The sequence below is a fragment of the Drosophila teissieri genome, chromosome 3L, assembly GCF_016746235.2.
Source record: "Drosophila teissieri strain GT53w chromosome 3L, Prin_Dtei_1.1, whole genome shotgun sequence".
NCBI lineage: Eukaryota > Metazoa > Arthropoda > Insecta > Diptera > Drosophilidae > Drosophila > Drosophila teissieri.
Window position 1 is genome coordinate 1,771,255 of NC_053031.1, and position 27,684 is coordinate 1,798,938.

General features: G+C 50.6%; 9 protein-coding genes across 11 annotated transcripts; 5 read left to right on the forward strand and 4 right to left on the reverse strand.

Moving 5' to 3' along the window:
* Positions 1 to 174: 174 nt before the first annotated feature.
* Positions 175 to 1,621, forward strand: LOC122616095 (DNA polymerase delta subunit 2). Its single transcript, XM_043791388.1, has one exon. The coding sequence runs from the start codon at positions 287 to 289 to the stop codon at positions 1,580 to 1,582; it is 1,296 nt and encodes a 431-aa protein (XP_043647323.1). The 5' UTR covers positions 175 to 286; the 3' UTR covers positions 1,583 to 1,621.
* Positions 1,614 to 2,038, reverse strand: LOC122616097 (U6 snRNA-associated Sm-like protein LSm8). The gene has a single exon (XM_043791390.1). The coding sequence runs from the start codon at positions 1,934 to 1,936 to the stop codon at positions 1,649 to 1,651; it is 288 nt and encodes a 95-aa protein (XP_043647325.1). The 5' UTR covers positions 1,937 to 2,038; the 3' UTR covers positions 1,614 to 1,648.
* On the forward strand, positions 2,023 to 2,954 carry LOC122616096 (39S ribosomal protein L46, mitochondrial). The gene has a single exon (XM_043791389.1). It carries the CDS (start codon positions 2,122 to 2,124, stop codon positions 2,896 to 2,898), a length of 777 nt encoding a protein of 258 aa, XP_043647324.1. The 5' UTR covers positions 2,023 to 2,121; the 3' UTR covers positions 2,899 to 2,954.
* A 126-nt stretch (positions 2,955 to 3,080) lies between these two features.
* Positions 3,081 to 19,860, reverse strand: LOC122616655 (spectrin alpha chain). Of its 2 annotated transcripts, XM_043792189.1 has the most exons (8): positions 19,725 to 19,860; positions 13,525 to 13,608; positions 9,412 to 13,462; positions 6,367 to 8,290; positions 5,703 to 6,306; positions 5,495 to 5,524; positions 3,994 to 4,594; positions 3,081 to 3,919 (listed from the first exon to the last, which is right to left on the reverse strand). In XM_043792189.1, the coding sequence occupies exons 3-8, from the start codon at positions 13,399 to 13,401 to the stop codon at positions 3,791 to 3,793; spliced, it is 7,278 nt and encodes a 2,425-aa protein (XP_043648124.1). In that variant the 5' UTR covers positions 13,402 to 13,462; positions 13,525 to 13,608; positions 19,725 to 19,860; the 3' UTR covers positions 3,081 to 3,790. The 2 variants fall into 2 exon arrangements, with proteins under 2 accessions (XP_043648124.1, XP_043648126.1); XM_043792191.1 differs by lacking the exon at positions 5,495 to 5,524 and having other exon boundaries at positions 19,725 to 19,859.
* On the reverse strand, positions 14,146 to 19,887 carry LOC122616657 (protein disks lost). The gene is made up of 2 exons (XM_043792192.1): positions 19,725 to 19,887; positions 14,146 to 18,016 (listed from the first exon to the last, which is right to left on the reverse strand). The coding sequence occupies exon 2, from the start codon at positions 17,929 to 17,931 to the stop codon at positions 14,209 to 14,211; it is 3,723 nt and encodes a 1,240-aa protein (XP_043648127.1). The 5' UTR covers positions 17,932 to 18,016; positions 19,725 to 19,887; the 3' UTR covers positions 14,146 to 14,208.
* Positions 19,888 to 20,072: 185 nt separating this feature from the next.
* LOC122616658 (hsp90 co-chaperone Cdc37) lies at positions 20,073 to 21,895 on the forward strand. Its single transcript, XM_043792193.1, has 4 exons — positions 20,073 to 20,278; positions 20,335 to 20,538; positions 20,754 to 21,413; positions 21,479 to 21,895. Exons 1-4 carry the CDS (start codon positions 20,246 to 20,248, stop codon positions 21,749 to 21,751), a joined length of 1,170 nt encoding a protein of 389 aa, XP_043648128.1. The 5' UTR covers positions 20,073 to 20,245; the 3' UTR covers positions 21,752 to 21,895.
* On the forward strand, positions 21,859 to 23,214 carry LOC122616659 (dnaJ homolog subfamily B member 13). The gene is made up of 2 exons (XM_043792194.1): positions 21,859 to 22,931; positions 22,993 to 23,214. The coding sequence occupies exons 1-2, from the start codon at positions 21,947 to 21,949 to the stop codon at positions 23,106 to 23,108; spliced, it is 1,101 nt and encodes a 366-aa protein (XP_043648129.1). The 5' UTR covers positions 21,859 to 21,946; the 3' UTR covers positions 23,109 to 23,214.
* A 180-nt stretch (positions 23,215 to 23,394) lies between these two features.
* LOC122615547 (patj homolog) lies at positions 23,395 to 26,772 on the forward strand. Its single transcript, XM_043790507.1, has 2 exons — positions 23,395 to 25,278; positions 25,340 to 26,772. Exons 1-2 carry the CDS (start codon positions 23,728 to 23,730, stop codon positions 26,402 to 26,404), a joined length of 2,616 nt encoding a protein of 871 aa, XP_043646442.1. The 5' UTR covers positions 23,395 to 23,727; the 3' UTR covers positions 26,405 to 26,772.
* On the reverse strand, positions 26,664 to 27,450 carry LOC122615548 (protein JTB). 2 transcript variants are annotated; one of them, XM_043790508.1, is made up of 2 exons: positions 27,398 to 27,450; positions 26,664 to 27,339 (listed from the first exon to the last, which is right to left on the reverse strand). In XM_043790508.1, exon 2 carries the CDS (start codon positions 27,277 to 27,279, stop codon positions 26,821 to 26,823), a length of 459 nt encoding a protein of 152 aa, XP_043646443.1. In that variant the 5' UTR covers positions 27,280 to 27,339; positions 27,398 to 27,450; the 3' UTR covers positions 26,664 to 26,820. The 2 variants fall into 2 exon arrangements, with proteins under 2 accessions (XP_043646443.1, XP_043646444.1); XM_043790509.1 differs by having other exon boundaries at positions 26,664 to 27,329; positions 27,398 to 27,437.
* Between the last annotated feature and the right edge of the window lie 234 nt (positions 27,451 to 27,684).

Sequence of the window (27,684 nt, forward strand, 5' to 3'; positions counted from 1 at the left end):
CTATCGATTCGCAGTATGTGTACAGTGAATACTGGAACGTATTTACTGTATACGTATAAGTTAAATTTGAAAAATTCGTAATAATAAAATATTAAAAGAAGCGATCAATTTCAATATCACCAAGTTAAAAGTAACTTTGGTTTTCCTAAAAAATTTTCATTTGCAATACCAACGTCATGTACTAAAAGCTGTTTGCCTTAGCCACTCTTCTCTGTAACTAATTGGCGCCCAAAAAAAACCGAGCGTCTTAGAAGTTTAGTTCGCTCGTAAGAATACCACCAGAATCATGACCAACCGCCTTGAAACCAAATACGAAAACCTGAGCAGCATTTTCCGGCTAAAGGGACATGACTACCAGAAGCAGTTCTGCCACCTGTATGCCCACCGCCTAGGCGAGATGACACGTCTCCTGACGCCACTGGTCCAGAAAAAGTGGGGCAACAAGGAGCCCATTAAGAAACTGTGTGAGCTGCGGGGCGAACAGGACATCCACTGCATCCTGATTGGCACCATCTTCAAGTATCAGGCTCACAAGCCCAGCATCCTCCGGGACATTTCTGAGGAGAATCAGTTGGCGCCGCAGCCGCCAAGACAAAACTACTCGGATCCGGAGGACAAGATTGTTCTGGAGGATGAACTGCAGCGGGTGCGACTTCAGGGCGAGATCAATGGCCAGTTCTTGGCTACCGGAGTTGTGTGCGCTGCCCTCGGTGGAACAGACAGCGACGGATTTTTCAACGTGGAGGATATGCTCTTCTACGAAAGCGGACCTCAGAAGCCACTGGCCTCTACCAAAAGAAGCCGCTTCCTGGTACTGGCCTCTGGGTTGGACCAACTGCAGGCCCACAAATTTGTGGAGGCCTTCAATCTCTTTCAGTACTGGCTGGCTGGCAGTCTTGGCAACAGCAAGGAAGCGGGCTCCATGGTGCGTCTTATCCTGGCTGGAAACTCGGTGAGAGCCAGTGCCATGGCACATGTGCCCACTCTTCAGGTGGCACGCACCCAGGCGAACGCCAATGACACAGTCCAGGCTGTGACTCAGCTAGACCAGTGGTTTGCCTCATGGGCACGCTGTCTGCCCGTCGACATAATGCCGGGAGCCTACGACCCGGCCAACTTTATGCTACCCCAGCAGCCGTTCCACAAGTGCATGTTTCCGCAGGCTGCTCAACTGGCCACCTTCCAGGCAGTGACCAATCCGTACAGCTGCCGGCTGGATGAGGCCCTGGTGGTGGGCACATCTGGCCAGAATGTATCGGATCTGTTGCGCAGCACTTCGCTGGACTCGGCACTGGATGCCCTACGCTGCACCCTCACTTGGGGACACATTGCTCCCAGTGCACCGGACACTTTGGCATGCTATCCGTACATCGACAGTGATCCCTTTATCCTGCGCGAGTGTCCGCACGTGTACTACGCCGGCAACTGCGAGTCCTTTGCGACTGAGCTCCACGAGGGCGCCGAAGGCAAGCGAACCCGCCTGGTCTGCGTGCCCAAATTTAGCAAATCGCAGAGTGTGGCCGTTGTGGACCTGGATACACTGGACTGCCGGCTGGTCAACTTTAGCGTGAATGCAGAATAAGAAATTCAATTAATACTAATAATACACCCTGTTAAGTCTTGAAAATCACTGGTTTTATTCGCTATCCTAGTGCACCACCGGGCCCAGCGGCTCGCCCCTGATGTTGGCCAAATCCAGGCGGGAATCGATGGTCTCATCTATCAGTCCAATCACTGCAATGTTGTCCCCCCGGATGATGTGCAGTCCCAGCACGATTTGCTCGATGCCGGAGGTGGTAGAGAAGACGCGTTCATGGCACTCGTCTATGATAATGTTGATGGTCTGGTCGAATCCCTTGAGTGTCCCGATGAAGTTCCGTCCGTCCGCCGTGATGATGGACACTGTGTGATTGATATACGACTCCAGACCGGACATTTTAGCAGTCTTTCCTTGATAACTACTCCAAACAGAACAAAATAAATACGAATTGTGAAAAGAGGCTAGCGACGCGCTCTCCGATAACGATAACCGTGCCGCAAAACAGCTGTTCCGGCTCTGGTGCTCATGTAATCGGTGCTCAACATTCTATTTTCTGAAAAAATTAAATTAAACTGTTTAAAATGCTGCGTCGCCTTGTGCAAGTGGGTGCCCGGGAGCTGAGCCGATCCCAATCCTCAACCGCCACCGCGCAAAAGTGGGACCTGTACGCCGGAGTGCTCGTAGAGCGTCTCCCAGTGGTGTCGAAGTCCCTTAATCCGCTGGAGAAACAGTTCCAAGACTTGCTGTGGCGCGTGGAGTACGAGAACAGCCTGAAGTCCGACCATGAACTGAAGCATGAGCGCGAAATCGTACAGGCGGAGCTCATCAAGCAGGGCAAGATCCAGGTGGACCTGGAGGACGGTGGATCCAAGCAGACGGCCCAGGATCTCAAGGACGCCTACGTCGAGGAGCTGAAGAAGTTCCAGCTGGGCTCCCGCACCACGCCCGATGACCAGGCCAACAAAACTACCTCCACGGACCGCTGTCTGGAGGACACACTCTACCTTTTAGTAAAGCAGAAGCTAGGCCAGCAGGAGCACCTGATTCTGCCGCAGGGAAAGCGGGAGGAGGGAGAGTCCATGCGTCAGACGGCAGAAAGGGTGCTCCGCGAACGATGTGGCCAAGAGCTGCAGGTTCTTTTCTACGGCAACGCCCCAGTGGGCTTCCACAAGTACAAGTATCCCAGCAACCAGCGGACGGAGAGCGTCGGAGCCAAGGTCTTTTTCTACAGAGCATCCCTGCGTTCCGGCCAGGTGCCTGAAAAGGTGACCAAGTTCGAGTGGCTGCCCAAGGAGGCGCTCAACGGAAAGCTGACCAATGCGGCCTACGCGGAAAGCGTTAACAAGTTCTTGTTGTAATCGTAATTGTTAAAAATGTTTTGATATCTAACAAATAAAAAAAAACTTTAGAGGAATATGCTAACTGCCTTTCCATTCGGGAAAAATTAGCTGAGATGATCATTTTTTCAATTTCGGAAATGGTTCCTTTTTTGAAATGAGAATAAAGCCTCCCCTGAATCTTAAATAAAGACTCCGCTTAATTAACATAATTAGACATGCAGCAATATATTTATTTTTGCAATTCACGGATTGTAAATATACGTCCAATACAGAGGCAAATATTTATTGTTTTGTTTTCTTCGTTTTTTTTTCGCTTTGAAAAAGTTTACTACTTTCGTTTCGAATACACGTAGAAACTGGCGAAATCATAAGAGGCTGGTTATTATGTATTTCTGGGTAGCAAGAGTATCTTAAACATTTTGGTATTTCAATTGTAAATATGTTCGTTACAAGTTACAGACATTGAATATGGAAAATGTGTGCTGCTCGATTACTGGAAGCTAAGCTTTTTATCTGTTCTTCAGGCGCAAGTTGCTCAGATTACTGTGACAATATTCTCGATTAAATATCTTCTTCGGCGACCTGACGCGTTGCCAATGCTCAAACTGAAACGTCCAAATGTAAGATACTTTCATCAGGGTGTTGATAAATAAATGCAAAAACTACAAATGGTTTATAGTCATGTTGATAAATATGTATTGCAAGGTGCTATTGTTGATTTAAGGTTCATTGTGCCATAGGTTCTTAAATAAGCATTAAACTGTTTGACTTAGAGACTAAATTATCGAAAATAATGGTGTAAATATATATTTTTGTTTGCTTTTTTTTGTAGTTTTGTTTGTTTTTAGAAATATACTTTAAATTGTAAGACATATGCTCAGGCGCCACTAAACAAGACAATACAGGCTCTTTAGTTCTGGAACAGCGTTCGCGTGAAGTCTATGTAGTCCAGGGCATCCTTGATGGGCTGGCCAGAGCGCGGTTCCGAGAAGGGTTTCATGCGCTGCACGCAGTAGTCCGCCATATCCTTGGTGAGGTTCTGTAGCAAGAAAGCAAAGATGTGAGAATTGGTTTGGGTGCAAACTTTCAGTAATCCAGGAGTATTGAACTTACGCAGTAGAGCTCCTCTTTGGTGACGTAGGGGCGGTCGGCAGCGGTGATGGCGCGGAAGGCATTCTCGATCTCCTCGTAGGATTGGACGTTCTCCGTCTCCTTGGAGATCATGAACGCGATGTATTCCTGCAGGGAGACGTAGCCATCCCGGTTGGGGTCGACCACATCGAGAATTGCCTCGAACTCCGGGTCTGGCTGTCCCTCCTCCACCATGGGCAGGTCGTAGCCGAGGGCGCGCAGGCAGGACTTGAACTCCTGGTGGTTGAGCTTGCCGCTCTTGTCCTTGTCGAAGTGCTTGAACATCATCGAGAACTCCTTGAGCGAGTCCTCGGAGACGCCCGAGTGGTTGCGTGCCTGGATCTGTTGCTCCAGGTTGTGCTGCATGCGCATGGACAGCTGGTCAAGCTGATCCCACTGCTGGGCCAGGCCCACCGTCGAGTGTTCCGTGTAGCGGTTGTCCAGGATAAGGTGCTCCTCCAGCAGGGCTCCCAGCTCTTCGATCTTCTTGAGGTCAACGCGACGGGCGCGCACCTCGGTGGCCTTGACACGAAGCGCCTCCAGTTGCTGTTCCAGGGAACCGGAGCCTTCCATCATGGACGTTCTATGAAATTCGCGACGTGGGGATTGGTTGAGAGTTGGCGGATAAAGAGCGTTCGTTAGTAGGGCACAATATCAAGTTAGGTCTCAAACAAATCGGAACGTTACAATGATATAATGCATAAGAGAAGCAAATCTTGTTAGAGGTCTGTTACGGGCAGCGAATATTTTTCTGGATTTTCTGGATTCGGGTTTGCAACTAGTTTGTCTTCCCTTGGTTTTTGGTTTGTACATATTTACACGTGTCAGTGGGAATTTGGCGGGCCCGAGTGTTTGGATCTGTTTTGGGTCGGGTTTAGTGTAGTTAAGATTGGTTGTTCTTTGAGTTCAGCAACTAATAATGACGAAATTTGTCTAATTGCTAGAAGCGAGTTAAAATAAGAAAAGCGCCAAAGGAACGTTCAAATTGTAATTGAAAAATGCTACTAGATTGGTTAAACTCTTCGATTGAACGGAATAAATATGAAAATAATTTATGTTTTTAATTGCTACGTTTCTCTGTATGCTACAACAGTATTTTGATCTCGATTCGCATGCTAAAGAGTTTAGTTTCGATAATTTTGAATAAGATTAGGTGAGACCAAAGGAGTATTGGAGAATCGAAACAGTACGTTGACGATATACACTCAGATTGGGATCGGGTGGGTCAGTGCTCTCACTAATGCAACTAACTAAAACTAGGCCTTAGTCGTCGCTCAATCTTTTCAGTGTGGATATATACGAGTATTTACAAGCCCCCAGCTCAAGGGGCAAAGCAAGAGTTACGGAGAATATAGCCATTCCCAAAGGTTAGTGGAGGCGCAGCGAGATTGGGAGCTCAGCTCCAACGCGAGTTAAGAAACCAAAAAGATCACAACAGAAAATATGAGTTCAAACGCAGAATCAAGCCTGCTCGCTTAATTACCCTTGACGGTTATAACCCAGCATAAAATATCTAGAAAATAGAATGGATCTTTCAGTTACGTAGTATTTCATGGGGTAAGAGTCGCGACCACAAGACTTGTTTTCGGATTTGTGTGGGTTGGGATGGGTACATGGGTTCGATCCGAAAAAACCAACACACGTCTGGATGGAGTAGCCTCCATTTGGGGAAAGCCCTAGCCCTCACTTACCTTGTCTCTGTTAGCCACTGGTGGAAAAGATTGGCGTGCTTGGCAAACTCCTTGCGCAGCTTGTCGTTCTCCTCCTGGCGCTTGGCTTCCTTGGCAAGTTCCCCATCGCGTTCCTCTATGATCTTTTGCAGATTACGCCAGGTCTCCTCAAGAGCTTCCATGGTGAACCACGTGTAGGGATTGGGTCCAACATTAAAGCTCTTGATCTTCTGGTCGAGTGCTGCCAATGCCTTGAAGTCAGCTTCGGCCGACGAAAGGGACGCCTGGAATTGGGCATGGGCGTCGCGCAGGGCGCGAATTTCTTCGATCGAATTGCAGCGAACAGGATCTGTGAGATCCTCCTCGGCATTTTCGAACCAAGAATTGAAGGCCGAAGCTTTCTTGGCAAATGTCAAGTAGAGTTCCTCGATCTGGCGGAACTGCTCCTGCATGGCCAACAGTCGCTGCTTACGCGTGTCGGAGGCGTCGCGCAACTTCTGCCACCTGGCAATCACGTCTCCGTGACGCTTCAGGATTGCCGGCGACTGGGCGTGGCTGGCATTGATCAGTTGGTCCTTGAGTGCCGTGATGTTGTGGATGCCCTCCTGCTCGAAGGCATTGAGACCTTAAACGAGAGGAATGGGTATTACAAAGGGAACTAAGACAAATTTTCAGCTGATCTTACCTGCATCGAATGTCTCCTGCTTGGTCAACAGCGTCTGCACGGTGGACAGGTCACGTCCGAACTCGTCGGAGCGCACATAGTTCTCCTTGTCGTCAATCCAGCTCTCGACCACATCGGCCTTCCACATGAACTGCAGATAGGCCGAGTTGTCCAGCAGGGCTCCCTTGCGGCGGGCAGCCAGGGCGGACAGGTTGTCCAGTTTGAGGCGCAGCTGCTGGCAGCGTTGCGCAATGGATTCTCCGTGGTGGTTCTTGGCCTCCACCAACTCACTGCCCTGGTCGCAGATCAAAGAGCAGCGGTCCTTGTGGGCAGTGAAGTCCGTCTCGAAGGCGTCGTGCTTCTTCAGCAGGCCTTGAACAGCGGCCATTGAGTCGCCGTAGTCCTCCACAGAGAGCAGCTGCTGCTTCTCGGTGATCCAGGCCTCCTCCTCCTCCACCTGGGCGAGGAATTGCTGATAGGTCAGCGATTCATCCAACTTCTGACCTCGCGTGGCAGCCAGGTTCTTTAGCTCGGCCCAAGCCTGGTTGAGAGCCTTCAGGCGCTGCTCAATTTCCGGCACACCTAGGTTGGACACGTCCATGAGCTTCTCGCCAGCCTCCTGCACAGCTTGAATAGCCGGTTCGTGAGAGGCCAATTCGGCTTCTAGACGCTTGTGCTTCTTCTTGAGGTTCTGGACACCGGTCAGATCGCGACCGTAGTCGTCGGAGCCGACAAGCAGCTTCTTCTCCTTGATCCAGCTCTCCTCGTCGGCGATGTCGCGGAAGAATTGGTGCAGGGTCAGGGCCTCGTTAAGACGGGCTTGGCGATGGGCCGCCAGGTTGCAGATGCGCTCGTAGCGCTCATTGATGCTTTGACGCTTCTCCTGGATGCCGGCAGTGTCGAACTGGCCGCTCTCCACCAAGGAATCGGCCTGGTTGTTCATGTCCTTGATGCGGTCTTCGTGCGCCACGATATCCGCCTCGACCAACTGATGCTTCTTCATGAGGTTTTGGACAGAAGCCAAATCCTTACCAGAATCCTCAGTGGTCAAAAGACTCTCGACCTCGCCCAACCAGAAGTCCAAATCCTTGACAGCAGCGATATATGTGCGCTGCTTGTTCGCCTCCTTCAGCTTCAGCGACTTCTCGGTAGTCTTGTGGGTCAGGTATTCCCACTGATCGGCGATCTGCGTCAGCCGCTTCTGCACCGCATCCTCCGACCCGCTGCACTGCTTCTTATCGATCAGGTTTCCGCCCATGGCCAGCACACTCTGGATGCGGTCGGCGTTAGCCGCCAGCTCAGCCTCGAAGGCCTGGTGCTTCTGGTGCTTCGACTGGATGTTGGCCGGGTCCTTGTAGCTCTCCTCGGTGGCCAGCTGCAGCTTCTCTGCGATCCAGTTCTCAATCTCATCGGCATCGCGCGAGAACTGCTGCAGTGTCTGCTCGTCTCCCAAACGGGATCGCTTCTCGATCAGACCCTCCTTGAGATGGCGCCAGCGCTCCAGCACTTGCTTGCGCTTCTCGTCCACCAAATTGGAGGCATAGTGGTTCTGGGCAATCAACTGATCCGCCACCGTCTGCAGAGCGGCAATCTTCTGCTCGTGGCCGTTAATGGCCTTGTCGAAGTCTTCGTGCTTCTTGATCAGTGCCTCCACGTTTCCGCCGGCATTGGCATCATCATCGGCATTGAGGAAGGCCTCGCGGGCAGACATCCAGGACTCGGCCAACTCGCAGTCGCGCATGTAGAGCTGCAGATCCAAGTTCTGCTCCAGCTGCAGGCGGCGCTCGGTCCATGCCTTCTCCAAGTCCTCACGGGCCTTGGCCAGGTCCTCGATTTTCTCCTTGATTTCAGGCGAGGCATAGTGGTTTGCCTGCAGCAGCTCGTTTCCGAACTGCTCGAAGGCGCCGAAGGTTCCGGCGCGGGCATCGATCTCCGTGCGGTGTTCCTGGGGAAATTCATGGGGAAATCAGATTAGTTAGGGTCATGGACTTCGCTTTGGTAACGCCGTGTTAGAACAACATTGCAACGCTGGCAGGCTGGCCACTGTGGATCGATTGCTGCAGCGTCGAATTAGTCAAGAGTAATAAACGTAGAACGAAGTTAAACTGAACAAATCGGTGGATAAACTGGATGAAACGTGAACGGAGCTTGGATGTGTGATGATGATGATGAAAGGATTGCACAGAAAACTGTATAAGTTCATTAATTTATACATGTGTAAAGCTTTAAAGATTAGTGAAATCACATTTTAATAACTTGTGTCGTAATATACATATATATTACAAATGTTCAACTAAACCAACTGCTCGATGTATTTTATAAATTTAATGATTTGGAAACACATTTCCTCGTATGCAGTATCTGGACACTAGGAATTGAGTGATATGTGCTGATGAAGGCCCAATGTGTGTAAGCAATATTAGATAAGATAACAAGAAAAAGAACATAACGTGTGTGTGTAAGGGAAAGCTAAAGCCGTAGATATGGTCTGATATTTGTACATGAAGGGTATTCCCACTGATCGACATAAAGATAAAGAAGGAATTTCGAGTACCCTCTGATATATGAATTGGAATGTATGATTCGAGTATGTTCTAATCAGAGGCGAGCAACACATAAACACAACGAAACACGGATCTGGGGAGATGGTGGTAAGCGAAGGATCTACCTCGTCGCCGGATGGAGATGCGATGCTGGAGGTCGAGGCGGCGGCCCCAGGAGCCGAGCTGGTGCCCAGGGTGAACCCAATCTCGGCACGGCGTGCCTGCGATGGGTATCGTATTTGTTTGATTGTTTGTTTATTGGGGAGTTGGAATGTAGAAACACAACCATGATGGGGATTTGGATGTTGTCATGAACCGTGAACCGTTGCAGTTGTAGTTGTCGATTGTTTGTTGTTCGTTTATGACATGACACGAACCAAAAAATCAAAACCAAAAAGACAGGATATAGTCAAGAGATGTAAAAATATAACCAAACAGTCTGCAGTGTAAGACTGGCTTAGACTTATGAAGGAGATCCTAGTTAAAGTTGTGTATGTGTATTATTCCCCAACGAAATCCTTACCTGATGACGCTCGATCAGAGCCTCGGCTCCAGTGACATCGTTGGCCAGCTCGTCGGACGTGACCAGGCTCATCATCGAGTTGATCCAGGCCAGCAGATCGCGGTAGTCGCTGAGGAAGCGCTGCAGATCGTATGAGTCCAGCAGCTTCTCCTTGCGGGCAGTGGACTTGGTGATGATCTGGTCCCACATCTCGTTGATCTCCTTCTGCTTGGCGTAGGTCTGCTCGGCGGTGTCCGGGTGCGACTGCATCAGCCTGTTGGCGGTTTCGTCCAGCTGGCGGATCTTGTCCCGCAAAGCGGCCAAATCGCGTTCCACGCCCTCGTGCTTGCGCTGCAGAGTCTGGACACTGCGCAGGTCCTTGCCCAGGTCGTCGTTGTTCAGGGCGTTGGCCTTCTCCGCGATCCAATCCTTGGTCTCATCAATGTCGCGATGGAAGCGTTGTACCTCATGGGCGGAGCCCAGTTGGCTGGCCTTCTCAGCAGTTAGCGTCTGCAGATTGTTCCACTTCTCGTTCAGGTCTTGCATCTGGGTTTGGATCTTCAGAGCGGCCTCGGTCTGACCCAAGGAAGTAAGCTGCACGGCAATCTCGTTCATGTTGGCCAGACGCACCTCGTTGGCCTTCAGGTCGTCATTGAAGTCGTCGAACTTCTTCTGGAGCACCTCAACCTCCTCCAGATCCTCTCCCACAACATCGGCGATCTGAGCGTGGTTCTCCTTGTCCCGGATCCACTGGGCCAAGTCGGCAGCCTCACGTACCAGAACGTACGCCTTCACAGTCTCGTTCAGCTTGTTCTGGCGCTCACGGGCGAGGGCCAGCAAGTTGTCGTACTGCGAGTTGATCTGGTTCTGGCGCTTGGCAATCGAATGGTTGTCCACCAGGTTTTGCTGCGAGGCGCTCAAGCCGGCCTCAATCTTCTTGATGTAGGCGGCTGGGACGAAGCCCTGACGGTCGTTGACCTCCACCTTCCACCAGTCCTTGTTGTTGGAGTTCAGCAGGGTCAGAACATCGCCCTTCTTCATCGAGACCTCACGAGGAGATTTCTCCGTGTAATCGTAGAGGGCAACCACGCACTCCTTGCCGGTGATGTCCACAACAGGAGTCTCCTGCTGGCGACAGTTCTTGGCCTGCTCCTGCAGCGCCTGAATGGTGTTGCCAAAAGCCTCGAGATCGGAGACCAGGGCCTCGTGCTTCTTGAGCAAAGCCTCCGAGGAATCCTCGTCCTTTCCGTAGTCGCTACCAGTTGCAATCGGTTCCTTTTCGCGCATCCACGACTCTGCTTCGTTGGCATCGGCAAAGTACTGGTGAGCCTGGAGAGAGTCATCCAGATCCTGCTTACGCTGACTGGACTTCTCCTTCAGCGTGTTCCACTGCTCCTGGAGTGCCTCCAAACGCTGACGGATGTCGTCGCTGGCGAAGGGCTGATCCTTCAGCATGTTCTCGCCCGAGCTGATCACATTCAGCAGCCTGGCCTCATGGTTGTTGATCTCGGCCAGCACAGCCTGGTGCTTCTTGATCAGGTTCTGCACACCAATCAAGTCACGACCGCGGTTCGTGGATGCGGCAATGGGTTCCTTCTCACGGATCCAGGCAGCCTCGTCCTCCAAGTCGCGGAAGAGCTGCTGCACCTGGAGGGAGTCCAGAAGGTGCTGCTTCCTCTCGCCCATAGGGGCAGCTAGGGCGGCATACCGAGCCGACAGATTGCCCTCCTTGTTGCGAATGTTGTCCGCGTCAAAGTGACCTGATTCGATGAACTTGTTGGCAGCCACCTTGATGCTCTCAATGCGATCCTGGTGAGCCATCACGTCGGCCTCCAGCAGGGCGTGCTTCTTCTGCAAATTCTGAACGGAGGTCAGGTCTTTGCCGTGATCCTCCGACAACAACTGGCCCTCGATCTCGCTGAGCCATAGCTCAATGTCCTCGATGGTGCGGTTGAACTGCTGCTGTTGGCATGCCTCGTTGAGCTTGGTTCCCTTTTTGTCGGAAGCCTGGACGAGGGTCTCCCACAGGACGACGATCTCCTGCATGCGGGTGTTGATCTGGTCAGCGGCATAGTGCTGCTTCTCAATCAGTTCGGTGCCCACGTTGGTGATGTCCTCGATGCGCGACTTGTTGGCATTCAGCTCGTGCTCGAAGTTCTGGTGCTTCTGCATCTTTCCGTTGAGGTTGGTAGGATCCAAATAGCTGTCATCCGTGGCGAACTTCAGCTTCTCGCTAATCCAGCCCTTGGTCTCGTCGCAATCGCGCTCGAACTGCTGGTAGCGGTTTGAATCCTCCAGCAACTGGCGACGCTTGGACGATTTTTCCTGGAGAGCAGCACGCCGGGCTAGGAGCATCTGACGGCGCTGGGCCACATCATCGGCGGCATAATGCTGACCATCGATCAATTTGGTGGCAAAGATGTCTAGAGCCTTGATCTTCTCCTCCTGGGCAGCCAGACTCTTCTCAAAGTCCTCGTGTTTCTTAATTAGCGCCTCCACTGAGTCCAGGGAGTCGCCGAGGTCCTCGTTGGCCAGGAAAGCCTCCTGCTTGGCCATCCAGGTGTCAGCCTGCTCCGTATCGCGGTAGAAGAGTTGCAGATCCATGCACTGCTCGTACAGGATGCGACGATCCTCCCACAGCGAAAGCAGCGAGCTCTTGTCGTTCTCCAGAGCGGCCAGCTTTTCCTGGATTTCGGCGGCAGCGTAATGCTCGCGCTCCAGCAGTTTCTGTCCGGATTCAGTGGTCAACTTGAAGCTATCCTCGCGAGCATCGATCTCGCCCTTGTGCTCCTGGTGACGTTCCAGGAGAGCCTCTGCTCCAGCCACATCCTTGGCCAGCTCATCAGCCGAGATGATAGCCTTCATGCCATTGATCCAGGACACAAGGTCGCGGAAATCGGCAAGGAAGCGGTGCAGGTAGTAGGACTCATCCAGTTTCTGCTTACGCTCGCGAGCCTTGGTGGTGAGACTCTGCCAGTAGTTGGCTATCTCAGCCTGCTTGTCACGGATCTGGTCACTGTGATCGGCGTGAATGGAGCACAGCCGCTGGGCCTCGGCTCCCAGTGTGGAAACCTTATCCTCCAAGGCGGCCAAATCGCGCTCCACTCCTTCGTGTTTTCGCTGCAAAGCCTGAACACTGGCCAAATCGCGTCCATAATCATCGGACGACAGGACCACATCCTTCTCGGCAATCCAGGCGACGGTTTCGTCGGCATCGCGGTTGAAGCGCTGGATCTCGTGGGCACCGAATAGCTTCTCTTGGCGCACAATGGCTAACTGCTTAAGGCGCTGCCAAGCCTCGTTCAGCTCCTCCTTGCGCTTGGTAATCGTGTCGCGCTCGGGATGACCGTCTTGTACCAACTTATCGGCCAACTGGTTGACCTCAGTCACGCGATACTCTTGGGAAGCCATGTCCTTCTGGAACTCATCGAACTTGCGCTGCAGAACCTCCACATGTTCCAGATCTTGGCCGAACTCGTCGGCGGTGACAAAGGTCTCCTTGTCCTTAATCCAAAACATCACCTCCTCGCACTGGCGCAGGAACTGCACCAGGACGAGAGCCTGCTGCAGCTTTAGACCCTTCTCGGCCAGACGGCTAAGAAGCAGCTCCCACAGCTTGTGCAGCTCGTCGAGACGAACCTGAATCGACTCGGAGGCAAAGTGTTGCTGATTGATCATTTCCTGGCCAGTGTTGTCTAGCGAGACAATGGCGTTGCTGTGCGCCGACACCTCCGCCTCAAAGGCCTGGTGCTTCTGGATTTTGGCCTGCAGGTTTGTCGGATCACGGTAGCTCTCCTCGCTGGCTGCCTGCAGCTTCTCGTGGATCCATGACTCCAACTCGTCGGCATCGCGCTTGAAGTACTGGAAGCGGCGCGAATCCTCGAGCTTTTCACGCTTCTGGCGCGTCTCGATCTTGAAGTCATTGTAGCGGGACAGAACCTGCTCACGTCGCTCCTGGATGTCCTCGACTGTCTCGAGGATCTTCACCTCTTTGGGTGTAAAGTTCTCCATTTCGCTGGTTCGTTTACTTGTCTAATTGCTTGAGTGTTTCGTTCGTTTTGATATTGAAATGCTGTAAAGGTGTTACGCAATTAATTGGGATTCTTGTTTATTTGGTTCCTTTTCGGCCTTTACCTTATGTTGCTCTGGGCGCTGGATATTTGTAATTTAATACTGCTGCTGGTGCTTTCCCTTCATCAAATGTTTGACCGTGCCCAACTGTAAAGAAAATGAAGAAAGAACAATTAGTTTAATTCGGTTTAATCAGCTCCAATATAAACGCAATCACTCAATTACTTAATTGCTGGGTCATTCGTAATGTGGGAAACACAAAATCATGAAACTGAATGGCTGGTTAGCGTACTACAACGTTGTATTTCATTCTTATTTCATAACATTTTATCTCACAGTGACTTTGTGCCCAAGTATTTTTTGTCGTTTAACGAAATTAATCTTATTTTTGAAGAGTAGTATGCAAAATACCTCCTGTAAACTAATTAAACTACTTGACTGCACCGGCAACAATCGCAGAATTCTCATTTAGAATTTCCACTTGGTTGGCGACTGTTGCTCAGGTCGATGATCACATCTATTGACAACCTCGTCCCCTTATGGTGGCCTCAACGTTCGCACACACTAACCGAACTAAAAGCGCGAATGTGACGCATTCTCCCGCTGATTAGGTTCCATTAGCTATCGCTATCTTATCGGCTACATAGTGAGGTCCCCATTTCCAAGCTATTTCCAGCAGACACATACAAAAACGGAACAGTTTATTCGAAACATGAACGTTAAATGACATAACCAACAGTTTTAAACTTAAAAGTTATCCAGATCGCGTGATAAATCGGCCAGCATCTCCATGAAGAGATGCGACTTGGCCTCGTCTTCGGGACTATCACCAGAGGCGTCATGGGCATCGGAATCTTTCCCGGTGAGCGAGAGTTTCTGCAGAAGGTCGGAAAGAATGCTCCACACTTCCGGCGACCAGTTCTTGGCAAAGAGCGGCATGAAGAGTTCGTTAAGTTGATCCGCCCGTATAGCTCCAGACTGTAGCATTGATCTAAGGATCACTTCCAGCATCCGAAAGCTGTCCGCATTGTTGCCCATCTCCTGCACAAAACTAATGCTGATCAAGCCCTCGAAGATTCCGGGTGAAGCTTCACTGGCCAAGAGCTGTGGTGACCGCCACACCGAACAGCTGGCTGAGATTACATCCTTGTCGAGAAAATTCGGTTTTCTGGTGATGAGCAACTGGAGCAGATGAACTAATCCAGAGCCAATAAGGTGATAGAAAACAGTGGGCATTTGAGGAAACAGGACCGCCTTTTGGGATTTTCGAAGCAACTCGGCCAGATCCTCACGACTGCCCACATATTCTGGACACAAACTCAGACAGTGCAGCCATTGCTGCAGCTGGTAGAGCAGCTCTGACAGGCTGAATCCAACATCCGGACTGAGTTGGAGCTCACTGGAGCCGCCGCCACCTGTAGCCGCGGCATCTGCCTTGTTCCTATTGGAGTTGCACACTTTGGTGGCTAGCTCCTGAAGATCGCCATGATAAAATGTGGACTGAAGCACGCTGGACTGGAGCCACTGCTGCAGCTGAGACTGAGCTTGCACGCGGATTAGATGAGCATATGTAGACCGCAAAACCGCATTGGTGGTTGCAGGCAAAAGGGCCTCCAGGGATTGCCCTATGCGCTTGTCCAGCATTTGATGCACATGCTCCTTCCAAAGCTGGCACGCCTTCTCCCTCGCATCTTGAAAGATCTCGTGCAGCTTCTGAAAAACCTCCTCGCGCTTCGTGGAGCTGATCTCGTTGACTTTGGCATCCGCAGATGCCTTCGACGGAATCAGAATCTCTTGCTGGGCGTCCTTGACTACACACTTAAAACTGCGTTCCGTGACGAACTCTATCAACCTCCTGGTGGATGCGTTTTGGGAATGGAGAAAGGCATCGGCCAATTTACGCTGCTGCTGCTCCGAGGGACTTAGTTCGCTGGCAACTATCGCCTCCTTAGAAATCGAACTGCTGTTCTGCTGCAACTGCTCCAACCGAGTGGTTATATACCGGAATCGCCCACTTCTCGCTTGTCTGGAGGGCGTAATGCTCACCCGGAATTCCTGCAGGAAAGGACAAGCCACTGGCAGAAGTTCATCCAACACGGGGGCATACGATTTATCGTGACTACAGAGGCCCTTTAGGCAGGTATCCACAATTGACGAAATGCTTCCAACTCCGGCTTCCTGTGCCCGGTGACTGTAGTACCCATTAACCAACTGTGGCTGAGCGTCCAAAAGCCATCCAATGCAACTCCTGGCTATGAACACAGCTGCGGGCTGTAATTTTTCCATACGTATGGCGGCATACAGTCCGTACAGCAGCTCCAAAGTGGCCACTGCGTCCGGAAGATGTAGGCTGACCAAGTCGAGCATCGCCAAGTATTGAACTAGCCACGGAAGCGTGATCAGCAGCTTGCCCTGCCGCATGGAGCGTTCGAGTATCTCGCGGAGATTAAAGTCCGGATGAAAATGGCTACGAAGCTGCAACTGCTGTGGGCAAAGATGTGGCGGCGTTGGGTTTCCATGTTGCGTGGTCCCACTGAAAGGCATCACAGTTACGTAGCCCAAAAACTTGGCCAGGATTAGCATGTTGGCCATGGCCTGGACGCGAACAATGTATGGTCCCTGCTGAGCAGACTGCTCGTCGGCACCCACATCCTCAGTCAACTGGAGCAGGTCAAAGGTGGAGTCGTTGTGACGCATTAGTTGCGCAAAGAGCTCCAGCTTCAGGTGCACCAAAAATGCCACAGATGAGCATCCAGCGATAAAGTCGCGAAAGAAGGCCTGGGATCGGGGAAACTGACCTTCCACACTGGAACTGGAGGTCACCAGGCGCTGAGCCAGTTTGTTGTGCCTGAGGGGATCCAGCTTTAAGCCCAGTTCTTCGGGAGATTCGGTGGTCTCGGTGGCGGAGATCAACAATTGATTGACAAATAGTTTCGCCAGGTGCGTCATGTTCACTGGATGCTCCGACACTTTAAAGATATCCCTAATACGTGGCCCCAGTTCGCTGGCAAAGTTGAAAACGCGATTCAGATGGCTCAGCTCCCACTGCTTAAGGGCTTTGTAAAAGAGGTCTCTTTGGGACTTGAAGGCCCCGAACTCCTTCTGCGCAGGAAAGTTATCCCGCGAGTCCTTCTCCACGTGATAGTACACATTCTGCTGTGCGGACGAAGAGGTGTCCATAGTGAAGGATGTGATTAACTCCTGCCTATGCTGATAGTAAGTTTCCAGTTCTTGGACAACTCCTGGGGGCAGCAGACTCAATCTTTCGTTTTGTAGCAAGATCCCCAAAGTCCTTTTGTCAAGCTGCAGAAGTAAACTTTTCTGGTTCTCCAGCAGTTTTACTGCAAAGTATACACAACTTTTGTACTGGGTAAGTCCCTGCAAAGCACTGGGTAGATCTGACTCGACGGGTGATTGGCCAAAATCTCGCACATTCAGCAGCTGGAGCACAAAACTAAGTTCACCTAGTACGTTGGGCACTAAATTTAGGTCAATCAACAGACTGTAAATGGTTGACAGGAGCTGCAATTGGTTTGTATTGGCCACATCCTCCAAGCTGAAGGCTTCCTCCACGAATACCTCATCTTCCGGCGTCCTCTCCTGTTGACTGACATTCACTGGCGCTTCGCTTTTGATCTCCTGCTTTTTGAGCAACAGGAACTTGCGGGCCTCCATTTCCAGGGCCGCTTCTTGGCTTCTGTCAAAGATTTCGCTGCTCTGCGAGATTCGCCAAAGGTTATTTTCATTGCTAAATGAACTTGTGTCTCCAAAAGAGGAGCTGGCCGAAACATTCTTGCTGATGGTCATGGGTAAGACCCGTCGTCGCGGCTTGGATTGCGGTGTGGCTCCTGCTCCAGTTCCAGAACCCACGGCCGAATTTTGATTTTGCTGCTGTTGCTGGGGTGTGGTCTTCTTCTTGGATCGCTGCTGGCTCTGAATAGGTGTGTTGACCAGAAAGTTACCCAAGCAGATGCTGTGCCCACTTCCTGCTCCTCCGCCACCGCTTCTGTTGGGCGTGCTGCAAAACTGTGCGCCACTTCCTGGCGTTGACCTTCTGCCCTGCGGCTGCTGACGTGCCGGAGTCGTATTCGAATTGGATGTCACACTGCAACTACTCCGGCTAAGGATTGAGGACTCATTGAGCTGGTGCTGATCCTCCTCCTTGGTCATATCAGCAACCGGCGGCTTGACCTGACGGATGGGTGTCAAGGGGAACACGGGTGTCTCCGAGTTCCGCGTATAGTAGTACTGCTTTGTGCTCTGACGCAGTGCACCTAAAAAGTAGGTGGCAAACTCCTCCAGGCTGCAGTTGCTCTGCTGAGTACCCTTCACGCCCTTTCTGAAGTGGGCGACGAACTTCTGCTGCAGCTGGGGGCGTGGCACCTTCTCCAGTTGCGCAAGCAGCTGCAGCAGATGGCTCTCTTCCGGCTTCGTCATTTCTGTATCTCCCGCTTTGAGCTCTGTGGGCATGATCTGGTGATCTATTTTCTGCGCCTCAGCTCGAGCTATTTTCGACCTTTGGCCCTCCTCCAATCCCTCTCTCCCTTTTGTTTCCCTGCAACGGAAGAGGAGAGAAGGGAAATGTTGGCTCGGCTTTTGTGGGTTTTCGTTTTCTAATTTATTTTTAGACTTGTTTGGATGGGTTGAAGTTGCAGGATTTTTTTTCTTTTATTTTTGTATAAACAGTACTTTTTCACACACTAAACTAAATCAAAGTAAACGACACGAAAGACATTACGAATTGTCAAATTTAGGAGGCGATGACATCATCACCTGTACTAAAAGTTATAAAAAGTGAACTATTGGTTAGGATAGAAGGGTTAATGTTAAGCGGGGAATTCAGGATACGGCGATTTTTAGGTGTAGTTTTGGAAAAATGCACATGTATGGTAAACAAATTATACAGATATTTACCTAAACAATAAAATAATGTATATAGTAGGTTCTTTCGACGTTTCATTCAGAAGATTTTGTTGTTTAAGAAGAAATATTTTTCAATTTTTATTATTAGATTTTATTTAATTTCTAATGGTTTCCGATTATTAGTACTAAGTTATCCCAAATAAGCAATTAAGATAAGAAATGCTGAGAAATAACTGGAAATTTCAATTTCATGAGGCAAAATAGTTAAGATTGGCCAATAATGAGTAATAGAATAAAGCCGATGAAAGAATTCTAGTCAATAAAGTAACATGAAGTACAATTAGCACAAACGATAAGGAAATCTGTGGAATGTTCGGATTTCTGCAGCACTTAACTTAATATTTCAGATCGCCCCTTTAGAAGGGGTCAACACAGTGAGCAATGACATCATTTTGGGGAGAGGGTGGGTCAGCATGCAGAGAAACAAACAAACAACACACTTTGCCACAGGAAATTGAAATAAATCAGAGGGAGATGGCAACAGCCCAGGGCTTGGCAGCCATACAAAGTTAGAGCACACACACACGCACACACAGGCAGGCAATTTAACTGTTTATCGCGGTGGCAAACAAAAACAACAACAGAATCGGCAAGTGCGAGAGATACACCTCAATAAGAGAGCGAATAGAAAGAGAGGGAGAGCGAAACATTAATTGAAGTGTCTATCAGAAAATAGCCGAGGATGACGTAATTCGAACGGTATGGAATTATGAGCAATCAATGAAGAAGGCTCCGAAAATCAACTGGTACAAAAGTTTGCTACGAACACAACGTCACCTCGCAAGCAAACAAAAATATCCTATGCAAACACAGGCCTTCAATAAAGTCAAGGACATTTCCCCCACCCAAAACAGGTTTTGGCAAATGTAAGGCAAGCAGTTTGCTTTTTTTTTTTTTACTCGTACTTAAAATCTCTCGCAAACACAAACAAGCGAAGAGAGAGAGAGTGTGCTCTCCCGCTTTCTCTCTTCTGAAGTTGCCGCACCACCACCACCGCCCGATGACGTACACACACAGCCATCTCTACTCCTGCGTAACTCGCACACACACATGCACAACTGGAGCACCAGATACTTTTTCTTAAATTGCAATTGGAATCGAGAATTTTGGCAGAAATTCAAAATTTCCATGACTAATAAAGCACTGGCCTTATAGCTTATAGCTTTTCAGTTATGACCAAGACTTTTCTCTCACTTTTGCCCGTTAATTGGATTTTTGTGTCGCCTTCGAGGGTGTGGCGTTGACCCGAAAAATTTTCACTTTGCACGCACACCGAATTCCAATTGCATTTTGAACCCAACTGATAGTGAGCTACGGACGAAAACGATTGGAAAACTTACACTCTGATGGCAATCTAATTGTTCACAGTTAATTTGTTAATTTAACTATTGATTTGCAGTAGTTATTCGTAATTTTCACGGAGCGCCTCAATTTCACGGGACCGCAGTTTTTTTCAATATGTCGGCCGATTGCTAAAGAAGATTGTAATCAACATCGCGATTTTTATCGATGTGTATCGATTTTAGACAAAGTTCTAATATTGTCCGCTTAGGCGCTTTTCTCATCACACCAGTCTTCTAATAGCGTAAGTCCACCAGCAACAGATGTAAATAAATTAAGAATACAGGAGACTTAGACTCAATTTGGTCCATTTATGACTATTATACTCTTTTTTAAATATAACAAAGTTTGTGCCTGACCCGGCCACAGTGTAAGCGGGGCTCAATGTGGCATTATACCGTAATAGCCCTGCGGTCACACTAATTTCCAGAGCAATCCAAAAAAAAAGGAAGCAGCGGAAAACGAACAAAAACCTGCAGCATTTACATTTAAAGGAAGTCCGCATCAAAGAAACAGCAAAATGGTGGACTACAGCAAGTGGAAGAATATCGAGGTGAGCCCACTGCTGCGAGCCAACCCAAACAATCATCTAAATCGGCACACTTTCAGATTTCGGACGACGAGGACGACACTCACCCCAACATAGACACGCCTTCCCTGTTCCGCTGGCGACACCAGGCACGCGTGGAGCGCATGGCGGAGATGGACCACGAGAAGGACGAGTTTAAGAAGAAGCGCCAGAGCTACCAGGCGCGCCTCATGGACGTCAAGGAGCGGATCTCAAAGAAGGACGGCAACGAGGAGGCTCTGAAGGTATGCCATTACACCGGATGCACTGCTCACTTGTTGCTGATTAGCCTGGGCTGGAAATTCCCAATAGTCTCTTTGATATTTCTCTGTCCATCTAATCCAGTTTACAATTTATTACTATTACCAAGCTTAAGATGTACATACATATGCTATGCCATCATCCATAGTGGCCATTATGAGAGATTCAATATGTGATCTGTAATTTTTGTCGCCTACAGAAAGAGCTGGAAAAGATCGAGGCCGAGGGCAAAGAGCTTGACCGCATTGAGAACGACATGCTTAAGAAGGAAAAGAAAACACCCTGGAATGTGGACACCATCAGCAAGCCCGGTTTTGAGAAGACCGTGATCAACAAGAAGGCAGGCCGCAAGCCGGATGAGAATCTGTCCGAGGAGGAGCGGGAGCAGCGCATGAAGCAGTTCGTCAAGGAGAACGAGAAGCTTTGCAAGCAGTACGGCATGTTGCGCAAGTACGACGATTCGAAACGGTTTCTGCAGGAGCATCTCCATCTGGTGGGCGAGGAGACGGCCAATTACTTGGTCATCTGGTCCATCAACCTGGAAATGGAGGAGAAGCACGAGCTGATGGCCCACGTGGCGCACCAGTGCATTTGTATGCAGTACATTTTGGAGCTGGCCAAACAGCTGGACGTGGATCCTCGCGCCTGTGTAGCTTCCTTCTTCTCGAAGATCCAGCATTGTCAGCCCGAGTACCGCGCTCAGTTCGATAGCGAAATCGAAGGTTTCAAGGGACGCATTCAGAAGCGTGCTCAGGAGAAGATTCAGGAGGCGATAGCCCAGGCCGAAGAGGAGGAACGCAAGGAGCGCCTTGGACCTGGTGGTCTGGACCCAGCCGATGTCTTTGAATCCCTGCCCGATGTACGTTCCACGGGTTGTACTATTTGGGGATTACTTGGCTAACTTTTCTTGTATTTGGTCCGCAGGAACTGAAGGCCTGTTTCGAGTCCCGCGATGTAGAGCTGCTGCAGAAGACCATTGCCGCCATGCCCGTGGACGTGGCCAAGCTGCACATGAAGCGTTGTGTGGACTCTGGTCTCTGGGTGCCCAATGCCGCTGACTTGGAGGGCGACAAGAAGGAGGACGATGACTCAGATGACGCCGCCGGTGGCGAGGAGAAGACCGACGATGCCAAGTCGGAGAGCGCGGCCAAGGAGGAGCCCATTTACACTGGCGTCAGCACAGAGGACGTTGACTGATCGCCGACACGTTTCCATCTACACCATAGCTCTAATCTTAATGTATTGTCCACAAGCATATTTCATCCCTAGCCAGATCCTGCGTCAGTTGAGTTGTTGTATATAATTTGAATAAAGTCACATAAATTCTCAGTAACACGTCAACCATACTGTGAATAATTATTAATTATTCGTTTTGAATCCGAGTGAAAAAAAATGAACCGCCCGGAGCTGGACTACTACGCGGTGCTGGACCAGCCCAGAGACTCCACCAAGGAGCAGATTACTCTGGCCTACCGCCGCCTGGCCATTCGCCTTTGCCCACATCGCGACAAGAAGGACGAGCAGGACTTTGTGCCGCTGGCCCAGGAGGGTCGTCTCACGCATCTCTCACCCATGGGCGAGCCCAGGCAGTGGGCCTACATCAACATGGCCTTCGATGTGCTGGGCAACGATCTCTACCGAGCCATATACGATCGCTACGGCGAGGCGGGTCTGTTCGAGGGCGTCATGCTGCCGAACGGATACTTTCCACCCTATCAGTACGATGGTGACCACATGAAGGTCTACGAAAGGGTCTTCGGCAGCTACTCGCCGTATGCCAACGTGATCGATGCCATCGCCAATCCACCGAGCCTATACGCCACGCGGCAGCATGGTATCGGCGTGCGTTCCAAGGACGCCAGCACGGAGAGAGTCATCGAGCTGTCTCTGGAGGAAGTGCGCACTGGTTGCGTCAAGCTGATGAACGTGTGGCGCCAGGAGATCGTGGACGCCAAAGAGTCGCGCCTGGAGAAGCGCAAACACACCTTAAAGCTGAACATTGCTCCAGGCACTACGGCCGGAACTCGCTTCTGCTTCAAGGAGGAGGGCGATCGCTATCCAGCCACCATTCCGGGTGACATAATTTTCATTGCCGCCGACAAGCCGCATCCGGACTTTGAGAGGAGGAACCAGCATGACCTGGTCTACAGGCATTCTATTGACCTCTGCCAGGCCTTCACTGGCTTCACGTTCTTCATTTGCACGCTGGACCGGCGTCAGTTAAAGGTGGTCATTACGGACGTAGTGCAGCCAGGGTACATCAAAGTGGTTCCCCTCGAGGGACTGCCCAAGTGCCGCAATTTGAATGCTGTTATGGCCATCAAGGAGGCAAACAAGAAGGTGGAGCAGTACGGGGATCTCATTATAGAATTTGATTGTGGGTTTTCAGTTTCTTTTTCGGATATTCTTTTATGATAGTTTTTCTTCTTTTTCTGTAGATATTTTTCCAAAATACTTGACTCCAAATATGAAGCATATCACTCGACAATTTTTCCGCGAATTCCGCAAGCTCGAAGTCGAACTGGAGGAGGAGGAAGAACGTAATATGGTTTAATGGCAGACACCTTATTGTTTTCCTATATTTGGAACCCAGAAATTGTGCGAAATAAATTTAAATTTTGTGTTTAAAAGTATGAGAATAATAACCATATTACATACAAGCATTGTTTTAGGTATTCTTTTATTACGAACATGCTAATTATTTTCGAATGTGATAATGTCCATTTAGTTATTTTCGCTGATGTAACGGTCGAATTTGAATTGATTTTAAAAAGGTGGCAACTGTTCCAACTATGTCGATTGTCTATCGATGTACAACGCAACCGCTCGGCAACCCTGTCCATCAGCTGTTCGAGAAAAGAAAATGCATTTGGCATTCCATTCCAGAGATAATTAAAAATCAATTGCTGAAGCAGCAGAGCAAGTGACCAAAAAAAAGAGTGCAACGGAGTGGGGAAACACCTCGCGGCATCCCAACGGCGCAGTAACTGATCCGGAGCTGTCCCACTTAGAGTCCAAATCGGATTACCCGTTTCGCAGTTTAGGACAAAGTGTGCCAACGCCACAACGCCCCCACCCAGAAGTCCATAGAAACGCCAGCGGAAGTGGGATAGAGACGGGGACCACGCTCCACTGACCACGCACCGCTCGCTGGCCACGCCCACTGCCACAAGATGCACCTCAGCGCGGACATTTCCAGCGCCCTTCAGCAGATCGAGGCTGTGAAGAAGGGCATCGATGAGTCCGACGACCCCAAGCTGCAGATGCAGACGGCCGAGAGCCTCAGCACCATCCTGGGCATCCTGCAGGATCCTGTTTTCCGCACCATCGTCCATGTGCAGGACTCGCTGTCCGAGCTGAACGCACAGCTGGCCCAGCATCCGTCCATGTTGCCCAACGACTTCGACATCGATGTGGCGGGCAACCTTGTCCTCAGTCTAAATGGCGGCGAGGTGATGTACGACTTTGACGAACAGCGCTCCTCGTCGCACTCCCACTCGGCTCCAGGCAGTCCGGATAAGTCCGGAGGCGTCGGCGAGGAGCCGCGCCCGCAGAGCCAGAACTCGAAGGGAGCCGGAGTGGCGGATCTCTACGCCACGGATTACGCCCAGATCCAGGCCATAGAGCTGGTCAACGACGGCACGGGTCTCGGATTCGGCATCATTGGAGCGCGCAACTCGGGGGTTATTGTAAAGACCATCTTGCCGGGGGGCGTGGCCGATAAGGATGGCCGCTTGCGCTCGGGCGACCACATCCTCCAGATTGGAGACGTCAACCTGCACGAAATGGTCTCCGAACAGGTGGCTGCCGTGTTGAGACAGTCCGGAACCCACGTTCGCCTGGTGGTCGCCCGTCCCGTCGAGCAGAGCGTACCCACGCCCCAGTACGCCCTGGAACCGGGCACTGCTGTGGTGCCCACGCGCGTCCTCGTCGATCCTGCCGAGCTAGAGCGGTACCTCATATCTACCGGCTATCCAGAAATCTTTGGTGAGAGCTCCACGGCCTCCACTCCGCAGACCACCACGGAAGACGATCGTTTCGTTTATCGCGGTGAGACCTCAATGCTGATTGATCCCAACATCGACCTAGAGGAATTGCTTGCCCTTCCTGAAACGGAGAAGCTTCAGGTGGAGCTGAAGAAGGATGCCAATGGCCTGGGCATCACCATTGCCGGCTATGTCTGTGAGAAAGAAGAGCTGTCTGGCATTTTCGTAAAGAGCGTCTCGCCCGGATCAGCGGCGGACCTGAGCGGTCGCATCCGGGTCAACGATCGCATTATTGAAGTTGACGGCCAGTCGCTACAAGGCTACTCCAACCACCAGGCCGTAGAGCTGCTAAAGAAGTCTGGTCAGGTGGTGAACCTCCGCTTGGAACGTTATCTGAGGGGCCCCAAATTCGAGCAACTGCAGCAGGCCATCGCTGCGAATGACAAACTTCCATCCAGTGCTCCTGGAACGCCTTCAAGGGCTCCCATGCCCACGCCCGTGGCCACAACGTCCTCGGCCACAACTACACCATCACGCAGCATCACTCGCGAGTTGGAAGAGGAAGCCTTACCAGCGCCAGAAGCATTCATGACCGCTCCGCCGTCGGTTACTACAATGACCACCACCACATTGAGCTCCTTTGGAGCGGGTAAGCAACTGGTAGCAGTAAGGGATTCCCTGGACGGCTCCACGAAGATCATACCCACGGAAGTCGTACCCTTGGCGGATAAAACAGAGGTGAGTATTACTTAAAGGAGTAACACACTAGCCAATCTTATAGCGGAATAACCTTTTAAAGGCCAAGAACAGCGGTGTGATCACACGTCACAAATACTACACGGATCCGGAGCTGTCGGACGACGCCGAAACCGAAATAATTCGCAAGTGGCAGAAGATTGTGGGCTCCGATGTGGAGGTGATTGTGGCTCAGATCAAGAAGTTTGCGGTCGGCGGCTTGGGAATCTCCTTGGAGGGAACCGTGGACGTAGAAGGAGGACGCGAGGTACGACCCCATCACTATATTCGTTCAATCTTGCCCGATGGACCCGTAGGCGTGAATGGAGTACTCCGCTCTGGCGATGAATTGCTGGAGGTAAACGGTGAGCGGTTGCTGGGCATGAACCACCTGGAGGTGGTGGCTATACTTAAGGAACTGCCGCTGGATGTGCGCATGGTTTGCGGTCGCAACAGGAATAGCTCGCTTCTCCCATTCTCTGATGACACCCTGAAAAAGTTGAGCAACAACTTTGAGAACCTCCTGCCTGCTACCGATCGCCTGGTCAAGGCCAAATCAGATGGTAGTCTGGCCACCGCGGGCTCCGTGGCCGATGGAGATTCAGTGGCTGCCGCCGCTGCGTCGTTTAGTAAGCTGAAGTCGCGCTCCCTGGAGCCACTAACCGGATTGGCTATGTGGTCGTCCCAACCGCAAATCATCGAATTGGTCAAGGGCGATCGTGGCTTGGGCTTTTCCATTCTGGATTACCAAGATCCGCTGGATCCCAATGATACGCTGATTGTTATCCGTTCTCTGGTCCCAGGAGGCGTGGCTCAATTGGATGGACGCCTTATTCCCGGAGATCGATTGTTGTTTGTGAACTCCATTAACCTGGAGAACGCCTCGCTGGACCAGGCTGTGCAGGCCTTGAAGGGTGCTTCGAAGGGAGTGGTGCGTATTGGGGTGGCCAAACCACTGCCCATGACGGACAACTCCCTGAAGGCTTGTAGCAACGCGAGCACCACCAGCGAGGAGACCTTGGACGCGCAGCCATCGCCTCCAGCCTTGCCCACAGTTGCTCCGCCCGCCATGCCGCCCAGTGCCTCCATGGGAGCTGAACCGGACCTGATTCCCGACTGGCGGAATTAGTGAGTTACAACGAAGAATTCATCACATTCCAGGCAGCTGAATCTTTACACCTGTTTCTGCATCCAATCAAACGCGGTCGCATAGGAGTTTAACAGCTTTTTAGGGCTTAGTTAATCGATATTTTCTACGAATATAGAACAGGCAGTAGAATCTGCCAATTTGAAAGGATGCCAGAAGTACAGGACCGATTGTTATTACCGAATCAAAATGTTATGCATATTATTAGCACCGAATTGTGTTTGTCCCCTAAAAACGAGCATTCCACAAATATGCAATATATTATACCCCCTAGTATTAGCAAATGAATTTTAACATGGTATTTCCAGAATGTATGTACTTAAACTAAATTAAATAATGTACCTTCCGTACGGTCAATGAGTATCACTTGGGGAACGGAATGGATGATTTGGTGGGGGTTATTGCACACGGTTTAGCTGTCGTTCGATCCTCATGTAGTTGCGCCTGGTCAGGACTCGATCGCGCGCATAACTGACCAGGTAGCTTAGCAATCCGATTACAAAGCACAAGACCTCGAATTTCAGGAAGTTCATCTGCTCGATGAGCGCCACCCGGTCGCAGCTCCTGGTTACGATCTCGCCACTCTGGCAGCGCAGCAACTCCTTGTAGTGGGTGTGGATGCAAACGCCCAGGCTCCGGCTGACTATGTCGAATTCGGAGCACGGGTGGCACTCCTGCACTATCGTGTACTTTTCATTCCGCCAGCAGGTGGAGTTGTCTTCGATGACGAACTGTGGCTCTCGGCGACGGGGTCCTTCTGCCGCGTATCGGGATTCCACGAAGAGGACGAGGATGGTGACCATCGTTAGGGCTCCTAGTCCAAGGAGCATGTGGTGTCGCTGGCAGTTCTCTAGCATTGTGCAGGCGGGCAGCTAACTCTCGTATCTCGTCAAGTCTTGGAAACCACCTGGAAGAACCTATGTATGCTCAGTAGGTGGATAATTCCAAGACATATGGACGTTATTACTCGGTTACCTTTTGTTTTGGTTTTTCTTGCTATGAAATCAGCTTTACTGTGTGACCAGGCGAAGGCGTTTATTTTTGTTCAGTCGTCTTTGGAACTAGTTCTTGTTTGGCGATTCAGATAGTATATTATAAGAAGTTAGAATTTGCACACGCATAACTTTCATATGTTTAATTAATTGATCAATTGATTGAAAAAGTACTAATAGTCTTCTAGGTAATCATTTAAACCTCTGGTTCCGCTCCGGTTCTTGGAACTGCAGGAGTGTGACCAGACAGCGGCCAGCTCGAAACTAGTT